This window comes from Trachinotus anak, unplaced genomic scaffold, assembly GCF_046630095.1.
Source record: "Trachinotus anak isolate AG129_WGS33_773 ecotype Australia unplaced genomic scaffold, CSIRO_AGI_Tana_v1 ptg000032l, whole genome shotgun sequence".
In the NCBI taxonomy this organism is placed as follows: domain Eukaryota; kingdom Metazoa; phylum Chordata; class Actinopteri; order Carangiformes; family Carangidae; genus Trachinotus; species Trachinotus anak.
This window is the reverse complement of record NW_027273883.1, coordinates 25,620,861-25,646,365: the sequence shown is the minus strand read 5'-3', so window position 1 is coordinate 25,646,365 and position 25,505 is coordinate 25,620,861. Positions and strand designations below refer to the sequence as shown.

Genomic DNA, 25,505 nt, shown 5'->3' with positions numbered 1-25,505 from the left:
TTTGTCTAGAAGTAGGTGTAAATAATTATTTTAGCCGTGCAACTCTATTCGCTCCCAGTAAGTTGCAGCCAGTTTTGGTAGAGCAGCTCTAACCGGAAGTGAACAGGCTCTGCCAGTGGTCTCTCCATCATCAAGTATGTGGTCGGGCTCTCTTTACGCGTTGTTTGGGGGGGGTTTGAGTGCGCTCGCCTCTTTCTCCGCAAAGCTGTCCCTGGGTGCAGACTACCTCAGAGAGATGTGTGAGTCAGGGATGGGAAGCTGGACTGAAACGCCCGGTGGAAATACACATTGTGACTGGGTGAGACGGACTTTGTTGTGCATTACTAATGCAAAAGTTTGAAGATGTCGTTTTGAGTTACATACGGAATAATTTCCATGGTTACACCTTGTACACGTACAATGAATGTATGTAAATAAGGAAGCAGGAAGCCGGAAGCTAGCTTCAGTACTGTGGGAAAACTGAAATAAATATGAAGTTGCCAAAAGTAAGAGGGACTTAAGACCAGGGCATAGCTATAGTGTAAATGGTGTCTGAATAGTACCTCAGGAAAATGTTTTAAATACATTTGTATTAGTCTCCATTTTATGTTGTTGTGTGGAAATAACAATAAAAATCTGTAGATATTATGGAACAAGTAAATTGACAGAACACTAAATTGACACTTTGTTCTCAGCAGCTATTTTGATATGTCATTACTGAAAAAGCACATGTGTAATTGTGTGTAATTCATAACATCAATGATTTAAGCTAACTGATAACTGTATTATCTGCACCTGAGCTTTTCCCACAATTCCTGTCTGCTGTGAAAAGGTTGTGTTCATGAATGGCACTTGATGCCTATCATTTGTGATTATGCATTTACACAGAATTACTTTTCTAAACATGTTATTTTACTAGTTATAATGTAAAACAAAGTGATTACATATATACAACATGCTGTTTGGTGACAAACTTAAGGAAAAAACCCCAAACCAGATCTCAACCAACCTGAACACCTGTGGAAGATTTTACTTTAATGTGTCACCCATCTGTAGTTGACCGCTGCTTCCTCCTTTACCTGAATGTGTTTCCAGCTCCATATCCCCCTGCGGCTGCTGTGTGGAGGCCTGCTCCTCACCTGTAATGCTGTCATGTGGAACTTTTTCTCCAAGGCTCTCCAACAAAGCTCCTCTTCAGCCAGAGCCACAGTCACTACCTCTGCATCTAACTTCATCTCCTCAGTAAGCTCTTTGCTCTTGCACTCAAAAGTAAAAAAAAAGTTAAAAAAGACAGCATTCAGATTCATGTTACCTCCTTCGTTTGTGTGTCCAGGCCGTCCTTGGGAGGGTGATTTTTGGAGAGACCCATACAGCTGTATGGTGGGTGGGCATATTTCTCACTCTGTGTGGACTGCTGGTGCTTCATGGATCCACACCTCAGACCCTCCCACAGGAGGAGGGGAAAAAGGACAAGTAATGGAAGTAATGTGGCTTGACACAAGTGTGCAGCCTCTGCTCTTACGTCATGATCACAACAAACTATGGCAAGACTCCCTCAGAGACACTTCATGGGATTTATCAGACACTTGGAAGTGGAAATGTTGCTTTTAAAAAGAGGAAGCATTAAGACACTCGTCTTAATGTCAAGAACAACTATAGCAGTGGAATGTGTTTTTCACAGAGCTGTCCTACTCACCTCCTCTCACATACAGGCTAATATGCTGTGACTGGGTTTCTTAATTGCTTTGTAGTATTGGTTGCTATAGAGGTGACTTGGTCACTGAGATTAGCAAATTTTGGGGTCACTATAATGGGTTCTCAATAGAATGTTGATACTTAACTCAAACAGCAAGTGGGAATTGATATTGTGAGAAAAAGGGGAATTACTTTCTCTGATCAGGCTCAAAACCTCTAAGTGGATATATGAGTCCTCATTGTACCTGTGTGCAAATTACCAAGGGCTGATGTGACTTTCTGTACTTTAACTTACAAACTCTTTCTTTCACTAGAACTATCTTCAGAAAATGTGCATTGGAGGTTAACATAGGATGTTTTAAAGAGTTTGGTCTATTGGTGTGAGGATGCTGTCGAATATGTCAAACTCCAGTGTTCCTCTGTTCAAGACAACTGGTAAGAAAATTATTTACATTTTCCAGACCAGTTTTGCCAAAAACATGGCATAATTCAAAGTTGACCGAAGAGTTTGCAGTGTGAAGTGCTGAGCAACACTCACTGCTTCAGATGCACAGGGATGTTCTGGTGGTGAGACTAGTAGAGTTCACACCAAAATAATCAAAAAAGAAACCTCTCTATTTGATGATAAAGCTCAAGGTTATTGATTATTTACTGTTCCTTGCACTGGACATGAGCATGCCAGCCTCCTTCTTCTCAGTAAGAGAACACTGAAAACACTCCTGCTGCTCTGGAAAACCCAGCTCATTTGCTGCAGACCATCTGTCTGTGACAGACCTCGCAGTGAAGACAAACACACCAAGTGAGCCATATCTATGTAACATTTTCTACAATCATGACAGACATGAAGACACCCTTGGTTACTGTCTTTTTGTACATATTGTAATGCACCCTGCTTACTGGAACTGCTTTTTGTACCTTTCTTTGTATGTTCAGGGCCTCTCTCATCCAGCCATCAGAATAAAGAATGCTGAAAGTTGCCATGAGGGAAAAGAGTGATACAAACAGAAACACTGCACTAATATTAGTAACAAGTTAACATATGATTTAATGTACATATGGAACATTTCATTGAATTCAAGGAATTGAACTATTCCTTTAATTAACATTTTGGGGAATGATCTTCACTTATTTGCCAGGAATGAGATAAGAAGATTGATACCACACTGTCTGGTAAACGTAAAGCTGCAACAAAGAGGTGGTTTAATAAGCTAAGTATATAAACGGGAAGCAAGGGGAAACGGCTAGCTTGACTCTGTCCAAAGGTAAACGAAAAATCGTTTTCATCAGTGTCCTTTAGAGGGGCTGGTTGGTGGGTTGTGGTCAGGCTAGCTGTTTCCCCGCTTCTAGTCTTTAAGCTAACAGGCTGCAGCTTCCAATGGGACAGGGGATGTGTATACTCTCGCACCAGAAATACAGGTGCGGGTCATATAATTAGAATATCATGAAAAAGTTGATTTATTTCAGTAATTACATTCAAAAAGTGAAACTTGTATGTTGTATTCATTCATTCATTCATTCATTCATTACACACAGACTGATATATTTCAAGTGTTTATTTCTTTTAATTTTGATGATTATAACTGACAACTAATGAATACCACAAATTCAGTATCTCAGAAAATTAGAATATTACTTAAGACCAGTACAAAAAAAGGATTTTTAGAAATGTTGGCCAACTGAAAATTATGAACATGTAAAGTATGAGCATGTACAGCACTCAATACTTGGTTGGGGCTCCTTTTGCCTGAATTACTGCAGCAATGCGGCGTGGTATGGAGTCGATCAGTCTGTGGCACTGCTCAGGTGTTATGAGAGCCCAGGTTGCTCTGATAGTGGCCTTCAGCTCTTCTGCATTGTTGGGTCTGGCATTTCACATCTTCCTCTTCACAATACCCCATAGATTTTCTATGGGGTTAAGGTCAGGCGAGTTTGCTGGCCAATTAAGAACAGGGATACCATGGTCCTTAAACCAGGTACTGGTTGCTTTGGCACTGTGTGCAGGTGCCAAGTCCTGTTGGAAAATGAAATCTGCATCTCCATAAAGTTGGTCAGCAGCAGGAAGCATGAAGTGCTCTAAAACTTCTCGGTAGACGGCTGTGTTGACCTTGGACCTCAGAAAACACAGTGGACCAACACCAGCAGATGACATGGCACCCCAAACCATCACTGACTGTGGAAACTTTACACTGGACCTCAAGCAACATGGATTCTGTGCCTCTCCTCTCTTCCTCCAGACTCTGGGACCTTGATTTCCAAAGGAAATGCAAACTTTCATCAGAGAACATAACTTTGGACCACTCAGCAGCAGTCCAGTCCTTTTTGTCTTTAGCCCAGGCGAGACGCTTCTGACGCTGTCTCTTGTTCAAGAGTGGCTTGACACAAGGAATGCGACAGCTGAAACCCATGTCTTGCATTCGTCTGTGCGTGGTGGTTCTTGAAGCGCTGACTCCAGCTGCAGTCCACTCTTTGTGAATCTCCCCCACATTTTTGAATGGGTTTTGTTTCACAATCCTCTCCAGGGTGCGGTTATCCCTATTGCTTGTACACTTTTTTCTACCACATCTTTTCCTTCCCTTCGCCTCTCTATTAATGTGCTTGGACACAGAGCCCTGTGAACAGCCAGCCTCTTTAGCAATGACCTTTTGTGTCTTGCCCTCCTTGTGCAAGGTGTCAATGGTCGTCTTTTGGACTTGTCAAATCAGCAGTCTTCTCCATGATTGTGTAGCTACAGAACTAGACTGAGAGACCATTTAAAGGCCTTTGCAGGTGTCTTGAGTGAATTAGCTGATTAGAGTGTGGGACCAGGTGTCTTCAATATTGAACCTTTTCACAATATTCTAATTTTCTGAGATACTGAATTTGTGGTTTTCATTAGTTGTCAGTTATAATCATCAAAATTAAAAGAAATAAACACTTGAAATATATCAGTCTGTGTGGAATGAATGTATATATTATGCAAGTTTCACTTTTTGAATGGAATTACTGAAATAAATCAACTTTTTCATGATATTCTAATTATATGACCAGCACCTGTACTAGTTGGTTAAACAAATTTCTAATATTTCGTTAATGTACAGCTAGTTAACTAAGTTATTTACTGACTATTTTTTGGCTGTACTATGACAGACAGTCACAGAGAGACAGGAAAGTCAGGGGTGAGAGAGAGGGGGATGAAATGAGGCAAAGGGCCTGAGCCAGACTGGAACCCAGGCTGCTGCAGACTGAGCCTAAATGGTGTCCGCTCTCCTAGCTGAGCCAGTAGGGCTTCCTGAAGGTATTTTGATCCAGAGAAAATGAGGTTGTATGTTGCCTGTTCAGAACAAACTGGCATATAACCAGTCAACTGGAGCAATGCGTAACCACATTCAGCACAAGTATGTGGCTGTTAACTTACACCCTACACTGCTGGTGTAAGCACTGCTAACAAACCAGCGTGACAGACCACACTGTGATCCAGCTCAGTCTGAAAAGATAACAGAATTTGATTTTAACTGGGATTTTGTTTTAACTGTAACTGAGTGTTTTCTTACTTTTAGACTAGTCAAATAGTCTAAATTTAAATTTTCATTTATTCGACAGGGTAATTAGTCGTTAGGAACATCTCCAGAGCCGCAGAGTCTGGAACTCCAATTGCAACTGCCCCCATGATCCTGCTCAAAACCTGCTGCTAAATTTATTAAAATGAATAGTACTAATTGTTATTGTTAATAACTATCATTAATACTATTTTTGTATCAGTAGCAGTATTATCATTAACATTAACATCTGGTGATATATAAATAAAATCTGACTTGACTTGACTCCAGAACAGACATGAGTAGTATCCATCTTCTGGTGTAACTCTCATCAGGAAAGCAAATTCATGTATTCCCTAAAAATCATAAATTATTCCTCTGAGTTGAGGAATTTTGTTTGCTGTATTTTATATGCACCAATATAAACGCTTGTATTAAAATTAGTTATAGTATCCAAGTTGTTTTACTCAGCCATGAATGTCATACATAATCTGTCTAAAATCAGGGCAGCCTGACAAAGGTTCCTTCTTACTTTTTTAATTTTACTATAAATATCCTTTGATGTGTAAAACTGTGCAGATGAGTTTATAAAAAAATGACTCAATTCTGTTTCCTTGACGATTATTACAATAGCCAAACTCTTAAAGACAGCACTGTTTGTAATATACCGATTTCATATGAAGTGCTAATTTATTTTAGAATTTAAAAATGAAACCCACACAGTGATATGACACAGACTGTTGAAATACTGTAAACATAATAAAACTTGAGTGGCTCCATGATATTCAGCACCCATTTACAGTTAAAAGCCCTTATCTAGCAGCCATTCAGCTCACTCACTCACACAGCAGTCTCATCAACACGGCGTCAGTGACCACACATTTTCCACATGAGTGATAAAGGTGGCAACTCCAGACACAGATCAAACGTTTGTTCATAAAAGACAGATAAGGCAAAAGGTGAATTAAAATCCTCAGAAAAAAGGCAGGAGAGTAGTGGTACTGTGTTGGTGATGTTCTCCTGAGACAGCTCAAAGAGATGCTTTAAAATAAATCATCATCTTCTTCCTTGATGATTTCAGCTCCTGTACTTCACCAGATAGTTCTATTATATATTAATGATTTCAGGGAAATACTGCAGGTCTGGCAGCATGAGTTAAGAGAACAAGACAGTTTCTGCAGGTACTAGATTCTCTTTATAGTGTGTGCAATGACATTTATAAAGGGACAAGATGCTGAGATTTGGTAAATGTATTCACAAAATCTAAGTCTGCCTCCCTATGTGCCTTGCAATCCGCTGGGAGAGAAGTGGACGTGTGGATATATTTTCACATAGATAAGAAGTCTTTGAGATAAAAAATAAAACATAAAAATATAAATTCCAAGTCCAGGTGGTTTCTTGCTACTTAGGAAAACATGGAAACATCTGTTGTCCACAAATTCCAGAGATTTTAATGTGCTTGTGTAGAAGCTCTGCCAGACTGAGACAAAATGTTTCTCCACTTGCGGGCAGTGCTAGTTGAGTGGTATCTCTATGACGTCCTCCTCAATTATCTCCCCCTGTGGAACGGTGATATGCTCTTGAGGGCTCTTCTTGCAGCTCAGCCCTGTGAAGGGGCTACACCAGGACAGAGAGAACGGGCCTCCAAACGCCATCTGCATAGCCTCCCAACACGGCACCTTCACCCACTTCCCCGTCTCTCCCTTCAGACGCTCGATTCCCTGGAGAAGACATAATAAAGTTCTGAGGTGAAAGGAGCTGAGCCAAAAGACTGGATGTGTATTATCTACATGCACTATCAGTCACAACTATGACACAGAGTTGATGACAGTACTAAAAAGTGCAATACTGTGGTTTAGCTTTTTGGGCTAGTTTCTCAGATACAAGTAAAAACTATCCAGACTGAGATTGAGATTAAATGATGATTAAATGATGACGTATGGATTTTATACTGAAAACTGAAACTTTGCTGTAGGTATGTTGAAAGAGATACTTGCTGCTGTAATTGTAACCTCTGTCCATTTTGGCCATGAAGCAATCCCTTCCTGGTGAAAATCTAACATCCAATCAACAGCTAGTCCTCGTTATGTACAACACGAGTCAACTGCAACGCCAGCAGCAGTTTCTAATTAGCGCTGAACACAAAGAACAGTTAAAGCTTATTGGAATATCAGTAGTTTTACTGGCACAATAACATATTCAACAGAATAAAGTCAAGACAATTTTATTTCTATAGTGCTGCATCATAACAGAGGTTATCTCAGGGTGACTTGGTGACAGTGGCAACTAGATGGTAGGTGAAAAGATAAAACTTGTTTATGCTGTGGGGAACATGGATGTCTGAAGAAAATTTCATGGTAATCCATCCAATAGCTGTTGAGTTGTTTCATTCAAAACCCCAAATATCATCATCATGGCAGGTCACTAAAGTTATTATGATTCATCCTCTGGGTACAATGAATGTTTGCATAAAATGTTCTGGCAATTAATTAAGTCAATGTCAAGATACTTCACACAGTGAAGAATGTGACCCCATAATAAGTGATTCATATTATGGGGACCATGACTATCTGTATAAAATGCAATGAGATCTAATTGTTGAGATATTTTAATCTAGAGCAATAGGGTTGTGGGATTTCCACAAGCTGAACTTGTGCTATGCATACGCATTGCGTCAGTGCAACAAGATTAACTTGATATGTTTCCCGTTTGCCTGCAAATGATTGGCTAATTGGTGAGATCAGGACGTGTCATACAAACACCATCTTTGTCGTTGAAGGCTTTGCTATTCTCTCCCTGTTTAGGGTTAGGGAAGCGGAGTCAACTGGGGAAAGAGACTGAGACAACACAGGCAAAAAGCTTCTGTTAACTGCAGTTGCTCTGCAAGGAAAGACAACTAACTACTACTAAAACTAAAAAAGACTGAACTCTGGAATGTACTAGAGCTGCCATTTGATATGTGGGTGAGCATTAATAAAACTTGGGAAAATGTGAATTAATTGATCTGTAATTATCTGTTCAAAATTCAATGTATAATTGCTGTGCCATGTACTCCACCAGGGATGGGGTGTTTGGAATTCTGAGAGGTATTTTATGATCAGGCAACAGGGGTTGTCTTTGAATGAATATGAACAAATCAGTATTTTTTTTATTTTATTTTTTTTAAATACATGATAGCCTTTTGAAGGTCCCCACTTTATTTGTCTAACTCAGACAGCTGAAATGCATTTATATATATAGAAAAATGTCTGTGTGCTTCATAGCCCATTTCTTACACTGGTTGAAAAGGGATGTCTTCATGGCCAGCATGGACAGGAGTTCATTCTACTGTGATAATTTCTCTTTTATTGTATACAAGATGTGAGGATTGTATCAGACTTTTGTATTACCAAGCCTTTCAAGAATGCTCTGGTATCAGTTCTGATTCACTTCTCTTAGAAACGTGCCCAAGATTTAATAAAACACTGCACAAAATTACTCACATGCACTTTGAAAAATAAAACAAACAAAAAAAACGTTTAAGGAAGAGGAAAACATTTTCAAATGTTCAAAAACAGTGCATGCATCACAGAGCTCACTCATTCATTCATAACGTTTGGTTGAATCTGAAACAGCAAAAAATAAATAAATAAATACATTTTAAAAAAGAAAGTGCACTTTGGCCCTCTGATTGATATCGGCATGCTGTGTGATGTGTTTCACTTGATGGGATGGCTAATGTGACCTCTGTTGCAAGCTTACCTCTATCAAGGTTATAAACGGCTGTCTGCTTCAGAAAGCTTTTGGCAGAGTGAGTTCAACCAAAGCAAATGCATGAGTGTGGAGAGAACATTGCATGGAAAAGAACCAGGTTACACACAGTAAAGAGGGAGTAGAATGGAAGACAAGGACACAGGGAACATTTCAGAATGCAGGGCATGAGAGATAAATCAGAAAAGGACTGTATGCAGGGAAAGTAAAAACTTTTTTTTTTTTAATTATTTGAACATTTAACTTTTTGCCATAGTAATTGCTCCACACTCAAATTAAAATGACCACATCCAAATAAAGCAAGCAAAAATCAACTCTGCATTGCAGCTGACAGGTATTTATTCTCTGCACATCTGCGGAAATATCTTCAGAATATTAAGAAAGACTTCTGTAAGATTTCTGTAGAAAACATCATCTCCACCACAATCATACCAGCAATGTTTCACATACATTTACTAAACTAGCCTTCACCTGTACCATGCATTCACATACCAGGGAGGATACATACAATATCATGTAAACAAAGAATAGGAGAATAAAATCAACAGTGTAAACAGAGAGCAGTTCACGCAGGACAAACTCTTAAATGATAAATACAATGTGTGAATTTGCCTTTTTACCACTTGTGTAAATGTTAAAGGGGAAAGTTGAGTAAATACTTCGTTAAAAGCTTATAATAATAACGAAGTAATCTGGAAGAGTTAAGAAATACAGTCCAGCTAATACCCAGCTGCTGCATGTATGCAAGACTTAGATATTTTATACATTTTAACTCCACATGGGATTTAAGACATTTTCTCCAACAGAGACATTTTAATAGGTCATCTTTCATTAAATTTGGCCCACGCTCACAACATCAAAACACCACATGTGCTTAGAGCACAAGAGCTGTTTCCCTGGCAACTGATCATGCACACAGGCAGAGGCAGCATTGGTGTCTGCGGGAGGCCAAACCTTTTGTTATGTTGCAGCCTTAAGCTAAAATCCTTTAAGTTAGTTTTTTCTCTCAACAGTCCTAACTCAAAGCCCCATAGTGACAAACTGAAAACAGAATTTTTGAATTTTTTGCAAATTTTGCAAAAAAAAAAAAAAAAAACCTCAAGTATCAGATTGACACAAGTATTCACACCCATTGCTATGACACATAATTTAGCACAGGTGCCTCCCATCTCTCTTGTTCTCCAAGATTTTTCTACACCTTAACTGAAGTCAAATCATGTCCAATCAAAGTTCAATTGATTGGACATGATTTGGAAAGGCACACGTCTGTCTATATGAAGTGTCACCGCTGACAATGCACATCAGAGCAAAAACCAAGTGCTGAGGTTGAAGGAGAGCCTGCAGAGCTCCGACTGGGTTGTGTCCAGGCACAGATCTTGGAAAGGCTACAAAAAAAAAAATTCTGCTGCATTGAAGATTTCCAAGAGCACACTGGCCCCCATAATTCTTAAATGACATTAGTTTGGAACAACCATGACTCTTACTAGAAATAAATCATAAATTGCAGCCCTAAGGGAAATTCCATTCTTTTCCATTGAGCTAAAATTAAAAAACTAAACAAAACAAAACAATATAAAAAAACCTCATCAGTCTACACTGAATACCCCATAATGACAAACACGGCCCCCCCAGAAAAAATGAAAGTGACAGTTTGGCTTATTTGACGTGGGGTTGGGTGAGGTAGTCATGCATAGTCAGTGTATTAACTGCAGTAGCTTCCGATCAGTATAGAGAAGCAGCCGGGAGCAGAGCCGAGTGCTGCTGTGCACAGGGCCAGCAGAAAAAGATAGACACTTAAAAGACGCCTGCTAAAACAATCCAATATCCGTTTAAATGTATGCTTCATTCAGAATATTTTCAGCTGGGCACATTTTTTGTATCTGAAGTGAATACATTACGCTTCCATACTAAAACTATGTGCATGATTGTTTTATAAATCTCACTCATTGAGAAATTGGGCGCAAATGCACAAGCCTCATTTCCACTCCCACAATTAGAAAATAACTGAATGAAGAGACTCCTTTATTCTTACAGTTATAGTTTGCACACAAAAACACTGTCTGTGCCACAAGTAATCAGCCATGACACAGCAAAGAAGGACAAAAAAAGAAGCTCAGTTTCATCGGTTGTTGGTCACACACAAGCTCATCAGTACACATTAGTACAATAACCCCAACTGTAAAGTCCTGTTTCACTATTAACTTCATTCGTTGGGACTAGAGAAGTCTTAATGAGGCTACCGGACTGGCTTCTGACCTCGTGGTTTGGTTTTTGCTTTGAGGTGCATTGTCAGCTGTGACACCTTATGACAGATATATAATAAATTTGCAAAAAATTCTAAAATTCTGTTTTTGTTCCGTCATCATGGTGTATTAAGTTAACATTCGTTAGGGGAATTTTTTAAATTTTATTCTTTTTTATTTTGGCATAAGGCTGCAACATAATGTGAAAAAACTGAAGCAGTTTTAACACTTTCTGAATACAGTGTAAAACTGAAACTATCTGCATGACTTGACAATACCAGGGAAAGGTAATAAAATATGATTGTTTTATAATTTAGTTGAAATAACCCTTCAAGGTTAGAGAAGACAGTAAGAAAAAAGAAGGGCTCTGATACAACAGAAAGAGAAGTAAAAAAAAAGATAAAAAAAAAAGGCTTGTCACAGTGTTTGCAAACAGGATTCACACACTGAAAGTGTTTCTTTTTCTCAGCAACTTGACTCACTCACGGCAACACAAAAATGACGTACAGCGCACTTAGTTTGGCAACACAAAAAGCTGACGAAAAGCTGTCCATGGCTAGTGTGGGAGATACAGTTCATGTTCAGCACTGGGAGCAACAGAATGCCACAGCTCTGCTCAGTGGGGCTGGGCTGGACCTCGCACTTTGGTTTCTGACCGGCTGCCTTGTTCCCTGCGCTGAGCTCTTACACCACATACTGGTATGTCTCAGCCTTCCCATGGTCAGGGGTGGAGAAGGGACTAAACCACAATATGGAGAAAGGGTGTCCAAATACCGCCCTCATGTTCATCCACTTAGTTTTTTTAGCCCATCTTCTCTCTTCCTTTTTCAACTGCTCTATACCCTGAAAACGAGAGATAACCAAACTTCAGTTGCTGTGCTTTTGTGACTCTGTCAGTAATCACAAACCAAATTGATAAATAAGACTCCAGCCATTTCTATCAAATCATCTGTGGCACAAACCCAGTAATTCAGGCTTTGAACAGATCTAATAATGTAAAACTTAAATTTAAATTTAAATAAATTAAATTTATTAAATGTAATTATTATTCTATGTAATTGTCTGTTTTGGTAAAGTTTAGCAGTAAACATTCAGTAGACCTGCATCATATGTCAGTGTCCTGTATAAAATGCGTATTAGTTACTGTTAGTTACTAGAAATTTGCAGCTCAAAACTCGCACTAATTCTTAAAATGGTAGATTCTTGATTTTAAAAAAAAAAAAAAGGAGACAAACGCAGGCTTCTTACTTTTTAACCGGCTCCATCAGTTTTTCCAGCTGAACTGACAACTGTTGTCAGCACGTTTTATTAGCTATAGCTAACTAGCTAATTAACATGAATTCAATGAGTTGGTCAGACTTCAACTTCCTCTGTGGTGTTTCCGGCCAACTTGTCTGAAACTGAGACCCCTGCAAACAAGTGTTTATTATGCACCTGAGGCTGAACGAGAATGAGGCGTAGCCTGCCCCATTATGTAGGTTAAATAATAAATGTAACGTGGTAACGTGTAACGACCTGGATCTGAGCAAACTATCTTTGACAAGTGCTAACAGCAGCTTGTAGTGAGCACACAGTCTAAACAGCCACTTTAAATTTAGGCCTGACATCACGATACTTATCATGTGGCTCACTCATGATACAGCTCATGGTCAGAAATGTTATTTTACCCACTGAATGCAACACTCAGCATGTTTTCTGCTGCTAATGATTATTAGCATCAGAGATTCATGAACCTTTGTATCTGTCCAGCCTGTGAGGTCACCATGATCTTGACCTTTGACCCCCAAAATCTAATCAGTTCATCCTTGAGTCCAAGTGAACGTTTGTGTTAAATTCGAGGGAGTTCCATCAAGGCGTTACTGAGATATCGTGTCCACGAGAATGGGATGGACAACCCGATAATGATAGGGATAACGACATATGACATCACTGACACGCGACCAAATGAAACGGACCATCATCATGATTAAAATCATGGATTTCGCTAGGTTTGAGAATTGTGGGAAACATTTGGGATAATGTAATTACACTATTCAAAAAAATAAAAAAAACACAGGTCTAGTCATTTTTAGACATTTCAATGTGGAAATAGTTCCATATTATAATTTTTAGTTATATTAGCCTATTGCCTGTACACAACCTCTGTGTGTGAAACATAGTTCACTGGGTGTTGTGGGAAGTAGATCCCACCCTTGTGTGTGCAAAAAACACAAACAAAACGTGTGTGGGCTAAACCCTAATAATGTGTTGTGCAATATACTGCCCAGCCCTAATTCAAACATCTTAACACATCTGTATAATCTGTGCACAAAACAGCTTCTGCAGAACACGTTAGTCCACCTCTGCATTTAAACGTAATTTTCTGATCTCAACTATGAACACAGCTTAGTGTGGAAGATACAGTGTTTAACTTGATGGCCAGTTCATTCTCCTCTGTCAAGCCATTACTCTTATCTAACTGGTATAAAGCTCAGTGTCTTAGGTGATGCACTGGTCCCTGCAGGTGGTGTATTTCTTACTGCTGTTGTGCAAACTTAAACTGCACTGACCCAGTTACAAGTACAGAGTTGCCGGCAATGGATGGGCCACATTGCCTACAACACACACACAGCATAGTATTCCCCTCATACTGCAACCACAGGTACTGCTTTAGCCATTGTGGTTGAAAGTTCTATTTCTTCTTCACTGGCCCACTCAAGCTCTTCCTGAAGTCTGCGGTCCTTATAAGTTTTGTCTGAGTGAGGACGTCTCAGTGTCTCTCTGTCTCCACCTGCCTCCTCCTCCCTCTCCTCATTTAGTTTTTTTAAATAATCAGCTACAGACAGCTTCATCTTTAAAACATGGTAATAACTAAATGTATTTCTCTATCAGGGAGAGTGCAGGAAGGGAGAGACTGGTTCAGTCAGTGGAGAAGAAAAGGTACTGTTTTCAGCCACAATGGTTGGTGCCGGCCAGCACCGAAACAGCCTACTGATCATCATGCACTCTCACGAACGCAATCATCTGATATTTTGACATTTTGATTTTTGACATACACATATGCAACCATTTTGGTCAAAGTCTGGAGCTCTGTCTTAAACACTGTTCTTACCATCAGCACTGTGAATGCCACAGTCGCAGAAACCACAAATTTACATTTAAGGCGCTCTCTGTTGAAGTTTCTTTCTTTTTGTCAGTTTTTTTTTTTAGACAATGTTTTCAATCAAAGTAAAGACTTGAGGGGAATTTGCTGTACTTTAAACTGCAGTGCATTCAGAAAGTATTCAGTCCCCTTCACTTGTCTCACTTTTGTTATGTTGCAGCCTCATGCTAAAATCAAAGAAGTTCATTTTTTCCTTTTCAGTTTACATTTAGTGCTCCGTCATGACAATGTTTTTGCATCTTTTCTTAAAAAAACCCCTGAAATATCACAGACACAAGTTTTCAGACCCTTTGCTATGACACTTGAGACTGAGATGTGTCTCGACACAGTCCCGTCTCTTAACTCTGCATGGCTTGGTTTTTGCTCTGATACGGACTGTCAGCTGTCAGACCTCATATCAACAGGTGTAACTTTCTAAATCATGTCCAATCAATTGATTAGGAGAAATTTTTAATACATTTGCAAAAACTTCTACAATTCTGTTCTCACTTTGTCATTATAAGGTATTGAGTACAGATTGATTGAGGGGAACACAGAAAAAGATATTGTAACATAAGGCTGCAACATAAAACATGATAAAATTGAAGGAGTTTGAATCAGGACCGAGCATCAAAGCTGACATTCAGAACTTCTCACCCACTTGATCTTTCTCATGTCGGTTAATTCAATTAATACTTTTCCCAACGTGCACGCTCATGAACTGACCTTTTAATAAATACTGCCTCGTGTTCAGTCAGGTGCATCCACCTGTCCAACTAACGTTAGTCCACGTTCACTCAAAGCAAAGCTGGTGATCTCACGAGCACAAACACTGACTTCAAGCAGCTTCTTCTTAAAAAAAGGAGAGGATGATAAGTTCCAAAGAATTCATTCATTAATGAATAAAGGTAAAAGTTTGAAATAACTGTGATATTGATTTAGTCGTATCGCCCAGCTCTAGTCTGAATACTTTCCAAATGCACTGTACATCACTCAGTTGTAACAGTTTGAATTAGAAGAAGAAGAAGGTCAAAGATATTAATGTTTAAAAAGCAAAGGGTGGAAGCAGCAGGGAGAATATCTGAAGAGCAAACGGAAGTAGAGTTTAAAGGACAGGAGGAGGACTGACTGCTGGTCACTAAATGGTTCACTTACAGTCTCGTCGGTACAGATGGAGTGGACTTGGGTGCCAAACATCACAGAGGTGAAGATGAGGAAGAGGAGACCCTCAAAGCACAGGAGTATGAGGAGGATGACTGTTGCTGGGGGGGAGAAGGAACTGCACTCTGGGGGATGGAGGGACATGGAGGAAGAGAAGTGAAAGGGCAAAGAAGAGGATCATATGAGGAACTGCTACACTACAATCAAAGACAGTACAGCACTCTACTGTTGAATCATCAGCAACACTACAGTAAGGATGCAAAGCTTCGAAGCAATTCAGTCTACAGCCATGTCTGCTAGACACCTGCTCAGGTTCCCTCAGTGTTCGGGAAAGGGGCTGAGTGTTTGGGATGTGGCGATTTAGTAGATCACTTATCAATTTGTTGATTTTTCACGCGTAGTCAACAAAAACTGGATTTTAAAAAGGAAATATTGTCTTTTATTTGGAATAAATTTCATTTTTAAGATGCATTTATTGAAAATGGGAACTGCTGCTCACGCTGCCTGTTGTCTGTAACAGAAACATTGACCTGGTGATGAACTTTTGAAGTATTTTTACATCAGCGTGGAGGAGAAGTTATTAATCCTGACAGTAAGCTTGTGTTACAGTATCTTCCTCTTTGTAAAAAAACAAACAAACCAAAAAAAACATCAAAGCACAACATTGTACAGCAAAAGCCAGTGTCTTTGATAACAGTCAACCTAGTCACGTTGTAGTGTCAGTGGAGATGCTATAACTAATTAAAAGTCAGAGGGAGTGTCAAAGTAACTAGTTACAACTTAGCAGTTAGTGTTGACTTCACTCTTGAATTCACAATCAACTGGTGCAACATGCCGCTAGTTATTCAGGACAGCTAATTAACTACCTTGCCTGTGCTGAGCCAGCCATTCTCTATACTCACAGGGCCAGCAGTGCATACAGGATATTTACATCTGGGGACAACCAAAGTGGGTTTTGACTTAATTGTGGGTGGAAAACCTGAAATTGTAAAACAAATGTAAAAGATAAAACAAATGTAGAGAGTAACCAAGGGCAATGAGTCAAACAGGAAACTGCAGTGGAAACAGTGAAAGTCTGGTGGTGCTACTTTATGAGTGGAAGACTTTGTTTCCATCTTTAACCACAATTTCAACTAGTTTTTTTTTTTTACTAGACATGAACTGTAATGAATTGACCATATTGAATTTGATCTCTGTTTGACTTTTCCCTGTCACCTGTAATTAAATGTTAGTTCTGTAGACTGATATGTGTGTGTGCTCCAAATAGACATATTTATCTAATTTTTAAACAGAACAAAATCTAGATACAACTAAGAGGTTAAAAAAAGCGGAAGACAATAGTCAAATCGAGCTATAAGAATGTTTGGCACATTAGCAACCAGAATAACACACAAAACAGGATCTTTAAAGGTTTCCCCTGCCAGACTAGAGCAAATTACCACAGAAAACAATGAAAATACAAATCATGATAGCTGGAGAGGACCTAAGTACAGACAGACTTATTCCTCTAGTTTTTCTACATTAACAGTATAACAATGCAACTATTTTCTATTTTTATCATTCAATAAATAAAGAGGCCAAATCCAACTATGTACTGTATTAATCTATGAAGTATTGTCTGTGTAGTCAAAGCCTGATGCAGGTTATAGCTCAAAATCAAGTAGCTGACAGTAACTTGGAATACTTTTATGATTGTTTTATCTGTGGACTCTTCCTGACTTCAGGAATATAAATAATGGAGGAACAGACAGACAGTCGGACTTCACGACCAGAGGTCGGCAGTCAACACCTTCACCGTCCTGCTGGTTAATGATGCTGCTGAATCTGAATGAATTAGACTTTAGTGCTCATAGTAACTGAGAAATGAACCCAGCGGATAAACTGTGAATCATTTATCTGAGTTAACGATGTGTAGCATGTCAATACTGACAAACTTTCAAGCATTTATACCTTTGCTACATTGCTTCTTACTAACGTGACCAGGTCATCTGTGACCTGATTAAACATCACAGATCCATAATAATAATAATAATGCAGACTGAGGGGCTGTGAGTCTGTGGCCCCAGTTGGCCACATTAAGTGTAAACTACAGAAACAACCACTGCGAAAATCAAGCATCTAACTGTGTATGGTTTCTGAATCAGTCCTCACAGTAAAATGTTTGGAGCAGTGGAGGGAACCTGGAAACAATGAAGTAGATTTCTCCAGGCATTTGAGAACACGGTTTCTTTTTGGCTACAAAACTAAAGAAAACGCTTCATTATAAGTAGTAATGTGCTGTATCTTGTGTGGGTGGGTAAGCCTGCAGGTGGGCAGCACCAAGAGACATATTGACATCAATAGATCCAAGAGGTAAGGTCTGGACCCCCAAAGAGGTGTTTCATACAAATGAGAAAATTGGGTTTTGCCCTGACAGTTCCTCCCTTTGGTGGGAACTTTAAGCCTCGTGACTCTGTAGAACATTTACATGCACATGTAGATATAGAACACACTTTAAGAGATGGAAAACGCTTAGAAAAGTATAAAAGATCCTGTTAAAGCTGACTTAAGCCGTCCCTTCTATATCCAGAACAGCTCTACATTGTTTTGTCCAGCTGTGAGAGGACGATGCTTGCATCTACATTATATCTACGAAATATATTGAGAGCTATCAACAACAATGCTGATCCCAAGCCTTATGTGAACTGTTGGTTCTGATTTCCTTTTTTTAAGTCTGCCTGGGAACAAGACCTTGGTATATCTTTGACAAATGAAATCTGGAGCATTATTCTTAGATCTGGATTTTAATGAGCCGGACAAAAGGTGAAAGCAAACCAACCTGCAAGTGCAACACATTTGTGGGAATAATGTTGGAACAAACTTTCTGAGAATTATTTGATTTCCATTGTGGAAAGAACATCACAAGTGTGTTTAAGCTGCTGAATGAGTACAAAAAAGAAAAAATTGATTATATTTAATTCAACAAGAGATTCCATGAGTCCTTGTTTTTAAAATCTTGAACTGTTTACTTGTTCTAGGCTTTAATTTCAGAAACACTGAGACAGTGAATTATGTAACTTTAATTAAGAGCTGGAAAATGGAAGTGTTCTAAAACTTTTGACAAGTGGGACAGTGAAGTCCAAAGGTCTGGGACCACTTTCCATTTCACCTGAATGGAGAAGTGGTGCCAGACTACAGACAAAAAAATGTCTCCTGTTTTAGCTGTAATGAGAATGTAGAATGTAGTGAAATATGATGTCAGTTCAGGACTCGAGTTCTAAGATCTGAAAACAGTGTTTGGTTTTTTTTCTTCTTTTTTTAAGAGTGAGGGAAACTGAGAGCTACAGAGCTTTAAAAAAACACTCACTTGTCCAATCATCTTCAAAGCAGTATAGGAAATGGAAGACCACCATGACCAGAGCGTGGAGAGAGATGAGTGCAATGTACATCTAGGTTAAAAGACAAAAACAAAAAAACTATGAAAAAAGGGCACAATGATGGACAATTCTCCACATATCTGACTGCAAACAGAGTGGTAATTATTGAGGAATCCCTCTCAGCTGCATCCATACTGCATTATAACAGCAACTACAACCAATTTTTCCAATGTAACAACCACTTAAAAAGTGTTACACATGATTTTTTATTATTTTAGTATTACCTCCCATTTTACTACAATCTAAGTGCAGCTTCTTGCTGTAGCGTGGTCCCTGGCAGCCTTCTCCAGTTTTTAATCTGATGCTATGTTTTTGGTCAGCATACACTTTAAGAGACTCATTATTGCGGTGAACTTACTGTGAACAGCACAAAGTACTTTTGATTGTTCTCCCCAACACAGTTATTGACCCAGGGGCAGTGGTGGTCCATCTTCCGTATGCAGCGTTTGCAAACACTGAGGGAGACAGCAAGTTACATGTGAAGAAAAAAGGAATAGAAGAAAATATGATGAGCAGTGTACCAGCTGTGCACAAGGACAACATTCGCAGAAAGTGAAATACACCTCATTCTGTGAGGAGAAATTTTTACAAATGAACTTTAGTGAAAATGTATCATAATAGTCTTACTTTTTCTTTGCAGAAACACTGCAGCTGTTGGCATGGGATTGGGTTTGTGAATTAAAAAAGCTACAGTGAGAATTTCATATCCTTTTTGCCCTACCTGCAGTGGTGTGCTCGGTCAGGCTTGATACTGCAGCACTTGGGGCATTTGTATACCACCTGCCCTGGTTTCAGCTGAAGGCTTTCTATGTATTCCTTAGTAGCATTCCCTTTTGGAACGGCCCCCTAGTAGGAAACATCACCAGACAAAAGGGTGACTGAGTGTAATTTTCAGCTAATTAATTATCACAATGAATGTACTGTCATTTTATGAAAATTCAGGTCCGAAGATAAGATGCAAATCTTCTCTGCAAGACATTGAGAGTTAAAGAGAGCCTGCCACCTCATTTCAATGTGTGTATAAATTACCCCAAAAAGCCCAACTTACAGGGTCAGTGCACATGGCCCTGAGGTGTGAGGCGAGGGCAAGGAAGGCCAGACTGTTGAACAGTGTCCCATTTACAATGCTGTATGTCAGATTCTTGGATGGCAGCAGCATTACAAACAGCACCACAAACTCAGCATACAACACCAGCAGCCAGGTGATGACAGCACACACAATGCCACAGGCGTCCCTGATGAACCACATGGCAGAGGCCGAGGAGGAAGTGATAACGTCTTTGGAGATAGGGATGCGCTGTTCGGCCTGTAGGCAAGTGATTCCTGCCCCGTTCCCAGCCTGCCCACGCCCATGCTCTACATCCCTGCATCTGTGCACTGGGCTCTTCATCCTTCATCTAAGCTAGATGCCTGCTGCCACCGGACACGCTGCGCCTTCACTCCTCAGTCACCGCATGCTGGGGGAGAGGAGCAGGTTAGAGACCAAGGTTTGGTTCTCAAGAGAATTTCTAAGGGGAAAAACATTTTGTTTATTGTTGAGTATGTATATGCCTTTGATCAAAATACCTTTTGAGAATTTCCTCTTTTATTTTAACTGATCATAAACTTATTCAGGTTTTTAAGTATTGGTTGAACAAATAATTTGATGAGATCAGGATGGGATTTAGAAAATTGTGATTGGCACTTTTGGAATTAGCAAATAGAGCTGCAAGGATTAGTCCATTAATTGATCAGTTGATAGACAGAAAATTAATCTGCAACCATTTTGAAGATTGGTTAATCTTTTAGGGTCATTTTTTAAAGAAATACTGTTGAACTTCTCTGTTCAGATAGCTGAAGTTCACCAAAGCCCAAGCTGACAACTTCAAGTGTCTTGTCTTGTTTTGTCCAGTCAACCTTTTACTATCATAGAGGACCAGGACAATAAGCAAATATTCATGTCAGAAGCTGGAATAACATAACAAGCTGTTCAACATACACAACTTAAGGAAATGAACTGCAATTAATTATGATCTTTGTACCTGGGCTGTTGCTACATCTGAAATGTTGTACTGTAAATGACAAAGCAGATTTGTGAATGACAAAACCATCTGACACAGGAAATGCTGACAACAACTGAACTTTCCTGTTCTACAGTAAAGCATGTCTGTGCTACAAGCGAAACTTCCTCACACTGAACACAAAATAACTCTAATAATTATGACCCCAGTGAAGGACTAAAAGGGTAGGAAAGCATGACGCGAGAGCACATTTCTATACTGAGGTAATATTGTTTTAATATATGACACTGTATTAAATCAAACTAAGGTGTCAGACAAAAATTTCAGGGAAGGATGATCAAGACCTTTATTATCTGGGCATGCTGATACAGACATCTCATGACAATAAGCTAGAGGTGAAAGCTGACCAGGTGAGTTGACCTGTCAAAGCTCTAGTCAGAGGTCAAACACAGCTGTGAGCCACACAGAGCCGCATGCCTCTGCAGTCTGACTCAGGGCCACGCTGAGTGGAGCTGTATCAGAGATCACCCAGTGAGAGGGGAGGTCACTGTGAGATGTCTGATCTGGTGTTCATCATCCTATAACTCTTACTTAACGATGGTTTAACCCTACAAGTACATTAAAATTCTGTATGACAAGCAACGATATGATTAAAATACATTATCATTGTTGTCAGATGAAAAAAAGAGGGTATACGGAACAAGCTAGCAGCGTTATCCTCACCCAGGTTAGGTCAGAAGACGCTGGTAATGTGCGTTTATCGGCCTGTGTACCTACTGAAACCTGACACACATTAACGCCAGTCCATTTTAGCTTGCGATAGCTGCTCAGCTAACGTCTCAGAGAGAGCACTTACTCACTTGTTCGCACATCCCCCAGCTGTAAGTCGCTACACCCCCAGGGACGTCTGTCCGCCCTCACCTCAGGTGAACTGTGATTATGTCCGGTTATACCTCACCTGAAAGATGAGCGTCCCTCGGCCGTTTTCGCTGCAACTGCTCCCCCTCGATGCTCCGCCCCCACCCCTCCACCAACAACAAGACGTCATGACGTAGGAGGAAGGCGCCGGGACAGCAGCGAGGCTACGTCAGAGGAAATACCTAAGCACACATCAGCCAATCTGTCCATCTATTTATTTTTCATAGCTATCACCTAGTTATTTTGAAGGCGAGCAGGACTGGGTATATCTTATCATATTAATATATGGGTCAAAGACGAGACACACCCATGTGTGTTTCAACTTAAATTTACAAAAGTGATTTTATATAGAAAACATATTGAATAAAACTGCCATATCTACTTTAATGTGTCAAAAAACTTTTGGGAAAATAAAACGTCAAAATATGGGTGAAATCATGTTCCCGGCTGCAAAATCGACATTCAGTGTAATTAAGCAAACATTGCACTCTCTTTAATGCCTATGGATAAAGGTGATAACTCCAGCAAATGACACATAAAACTGACATTTTGTTGTCATTTCCAGATGAGGTGCCATTGATTGGAACCTCCTGCAGGTGGAGGTGCAGGTGGAACCTGTCTTATTTAAACCTGACATCTAGGGTCTGGTGTTCTCTTTGCTATTGAGGTGTGTGGTGTCATCATGCCAAGATCTGAAGAGCTCTCCAAGGACCTCGGACAAAAGGTTTTGTTCAGGAGAAGAACCTCATGCCAACTGTGAAGCATGGTGGTGGAAATGTTAAAGTTTGGGGTTGCTTTTCTGCCTCAGGGACTGGATGCTTGCGTTCATTGATTCAACTATGAATTCTGAATCATATCAAAGAGTGCTTGAAGATAATGTGAGGTCATCTGTTCAAAAGTTCATTTGAACTGAAGGTGGACCTTTCAACAGGATAATTAGCCTAAGCACTCTAGCAAATCTACCCAGGAACGGCCCAAAAAGAAGAAATGGAGGGTTATGGAACGGCCTGGTCAAATCCCAGATTTGAACCCCACTGAAATGTTGTAGGGACATTTAAAAGGGCTGTACATGCGACAAAACCCTCAAACATGTTGTAACTGAAGAAATTTTGCATGGAAGAGGGGTCAAACATCTGTATTTTGTGTAAAAATGCAAATGCAAAACAGCTACAATAAGTTATTTCTGTTAAAGGAGGCACAACTAGCTTCTGAAGCCAAGGGTGTACTTACTTTCTCCAAAGAACAATACTACACCTGTCGATATTTTTGTTGAATAAATGATTGAAAGAGACAGTTTTCCTTGTTTTGTTCAAGTCTATCACCTTTATCCATAGGCATTGTATCAAAAAGGGTGAAATATTTGCTTGTTTGAATATGTTGTGAAAAATTCCATGGGATGTGCTTATTTTTTCACATATATGGTGTAACTGGATGATCTACTTGATGAGATTACATTTCTTAGTAAATACTCCAGTATCAAAATGACTGAATGAGGTGCTGTGAATCGTCTTTTTAATATCCTCTGTTTGAGCTGAGCTAAGATGAAAGACATTTCATCATCACTAGAGGGCAGTGGCATACAAACAACTATTTCTGTATGACCCTGAGACTCATTGCTCTCGGCTTTTGAGCAACAACATTACACTGAGCTGCAGCCTATTCATGGTCTGTGGTTTCTTGCTTCTTTGGATTGATTGATAACTGAATTTACTCCAAAGCACAGTATTTGACCTGAAAAACATTAAGTCAGAGTACTGTATGGCATCTGTCAGCCTACATACGTTGGACTCAACAACATAATATCCTATAATCTTTGTCCATACCCAACAGGACTTCAGCTTAAGTTCTGTCAACATAAATTAATCATGTAACTGTGAAAATTTGAATACAGAGTGGAAACTTATGTGGAGTTGTCATATTAATCCTTATGTCAGCCATGAAGAAAATAGAATATCTCCTCCCCAGCCAAATGGAACACCCCTGAAGGCTTAAAATAACATTTTATAATACATCATATGTGAAAATGTAGTTTCAGTGTCGTTAAATAAACATATGAAGAATATTCTTTGTCCACACAGCAGTGTTTTCCATGTACGGCATTTGGTATACTGAAATGAAATGTTAGGCCAAGCTGCTATGCAGATTACTGGTGTAGGTTTCAGATAAAATATGATGCTTTCTCTTCATCAGCCTCGCAGCTGTGCCTGCACTCCAGGCTTCAGGTCAGAAATGTTCTAATTTATCTGGACTCAAATGGACTCATGGATCTCTCCAGTTTATAGTGCTGGCTCCGCAGTTACAGTCCATCCAAAAACATAGAAGACCTAATTAAACAGTGAGTTAACAGGTCAAATAAATGTAAAAGTAAGTTCTATTGTGAGGAGTGATTTCAGAGAAGTAACTGAGTTTGCTAAAATAAGTTCCCCAGCTGCAGGGCTCTAATGGAAAATGCCTGCTTTTTTTAGCAGGACAGGCTAGGACAGTTAGGAGGGTTTGTAAGGAGAAGATTTACATAGTCTTGTCTCTCAGGAGTTGTTAGAAGTCTGGCAGCCAAGTTTTGAACAAGCTGAAGATGGAGATGGAGATGGCTCTTTGACTGTGCCCCGACCACAGGGATATGCAATAATCCTGATGTGATGAAATGAAAGCATAGATAACTTTTTCAAGGTCTGCTTGGAATAAATGTTTTCAACAGACTTGATTGAGTGACGGTTTGCAGGTGTGTCAGACTGCCGGCCCTGCAGTCACACCCCTGCTGGGAAAAAGCAGACACACAGACACAGGGTGGGGGAGACAAACACAAAAGACTGGAAAGCAGGCTGAGGTCCAAACAGGATCACGACAGATCCCACCCAAGTCAAACCCGAACCACATCTAGCTTTTGATATCAGAGAGACAAGTTATTACATGTGGAAATTTGTCTTTGTCAGTAACAGTCAGTGGAACATACATTTGTGTGTCCACATTAACAGTGGAAATATATATTATACCTAAGAATGATCTGATCCAAAGGAAGCAGATAAATAGAAAATATAGGACCAATAACTCAGCCCTGAGGAACACCACATGAGAGATGGGCTGGGGATCTTCTCTACAAAAACCTAAACAACAGAGAAAGATTTGTCACATAGGTAGGAGCAAAACCAGTCCTCAATACCAAAACAGTATTCATAGTGACTTATAAGGATATCATGGTTGACCACATCAAAAGCGGAACAAATCAAACAGAATTAAAGTTGAGCAAGCCCCAGAATCAGTGTAACTGTGATAAGAGCTGTCTCTGTGCTGTGCTAGACATGGAATCCTGATTGATAATACTCAAAAATACTGCTGTTATTACAGCCACCAAGGAGGTTATGTTTTCAACTGTGTCTGTTTTCACCTATGTTTGTTTGTTTGTTTGTTTGTTTGTTTGTTTGTTTGTTTGTTTGTTTGTTTGTTCGTATCCAGGATTCGCAAAAAGTACTCAACCGATTTGCACCAAACCTACTGGAGGAATGGGGTAATGGGCCAACAAAGAACCCATTCAGTTTAGGTGCAGATCCAGTTAATGGGGCAGATCCATCAAGCTTTAGGGGGTATCAAGAGATACCTTGAGTTTGTTTTTAATCTCCTACAAATTTTTTATCCTTTACATCAGCTGCATCAAGCTGGATTCACCCGTACTCTGAAGAAGAGAACAAATTAGGTTAAATCAACAATGGGTA

General features: G+C 39.6%; 2 protein-coding genes across 17 annotated transcripts; one reads left to right on the top strand and one right to left on the bottom strand.

Moving 5' to 3' along the window:
• The first annotated feature begins 46 nt into the window (after positions 1-46).
• Positions 47-2,650, top strand: LOC139613416 (transmembrane protein 42-like). Its single transcript, XM_071470047.1, has 3 exons — positions 47-298; positions 1,075-1,221; positions 1,313-2,650. Exons 1-3 carry the CDS (start codon positions 137-139, stop codon positions 1,454-1,456), a joined length of 453 nt encoding a protein of 150 aa, XP_071326148.1. The 5' UTR covers positions 47-136; the 3' UTR covers positions 1,457-2,650.
• Positions 2,651-5,710: 3,060 nt separating this feature from the next.
• zdhhc3a (zinc finger DHHC-type palmitoyltransferase 3a) lies at positions 5,711-24,447 on the bottom strand. 16 transcript variants are annotated; one of them, XM_071470037.1, is made up of 8 exons: positions 21,839-21,885; positions 20,902-20,931; positions 19,929-20,337; positions 19,602-19,726; positions 19,239-19,335; positions 18,811-18,892; positions 15,459-15,589; positions 5,711-6,910 (listed from the first exon to the last, which is right to left on the bottom strand). In XM_071470037.1, exons 3-8 carry the CDS (start codon positions 20,268-20,270, stop codon positions 6,704-6,706), a joined length of 984 nt encoding a protein of 327 aa, XP_071326138.1. In that variant the 5' UTR covers positions 20,271-20,337; positions 20,902-20,931; positions 21,839-21,885; the 3' UTR covers positions 5,711-6,703. The 16 variants fall into 16 exon arrangements, with proteins under 16 accessions (XP_071326138.1, XP_071326137.1, XP_071326139.1 ...); XM_071470036.1 differs by having other exon boundaries at positions 21,741-21,851; XM_071470038.1 differs by lacking the exons at positions 20,902-20,931; positions 21,839-21,885 and adding an exon at positions 24,311-24,447.
• Between the last annotated feature and the right edge of the window lie 1,058 nt (positions 24,448-25,505).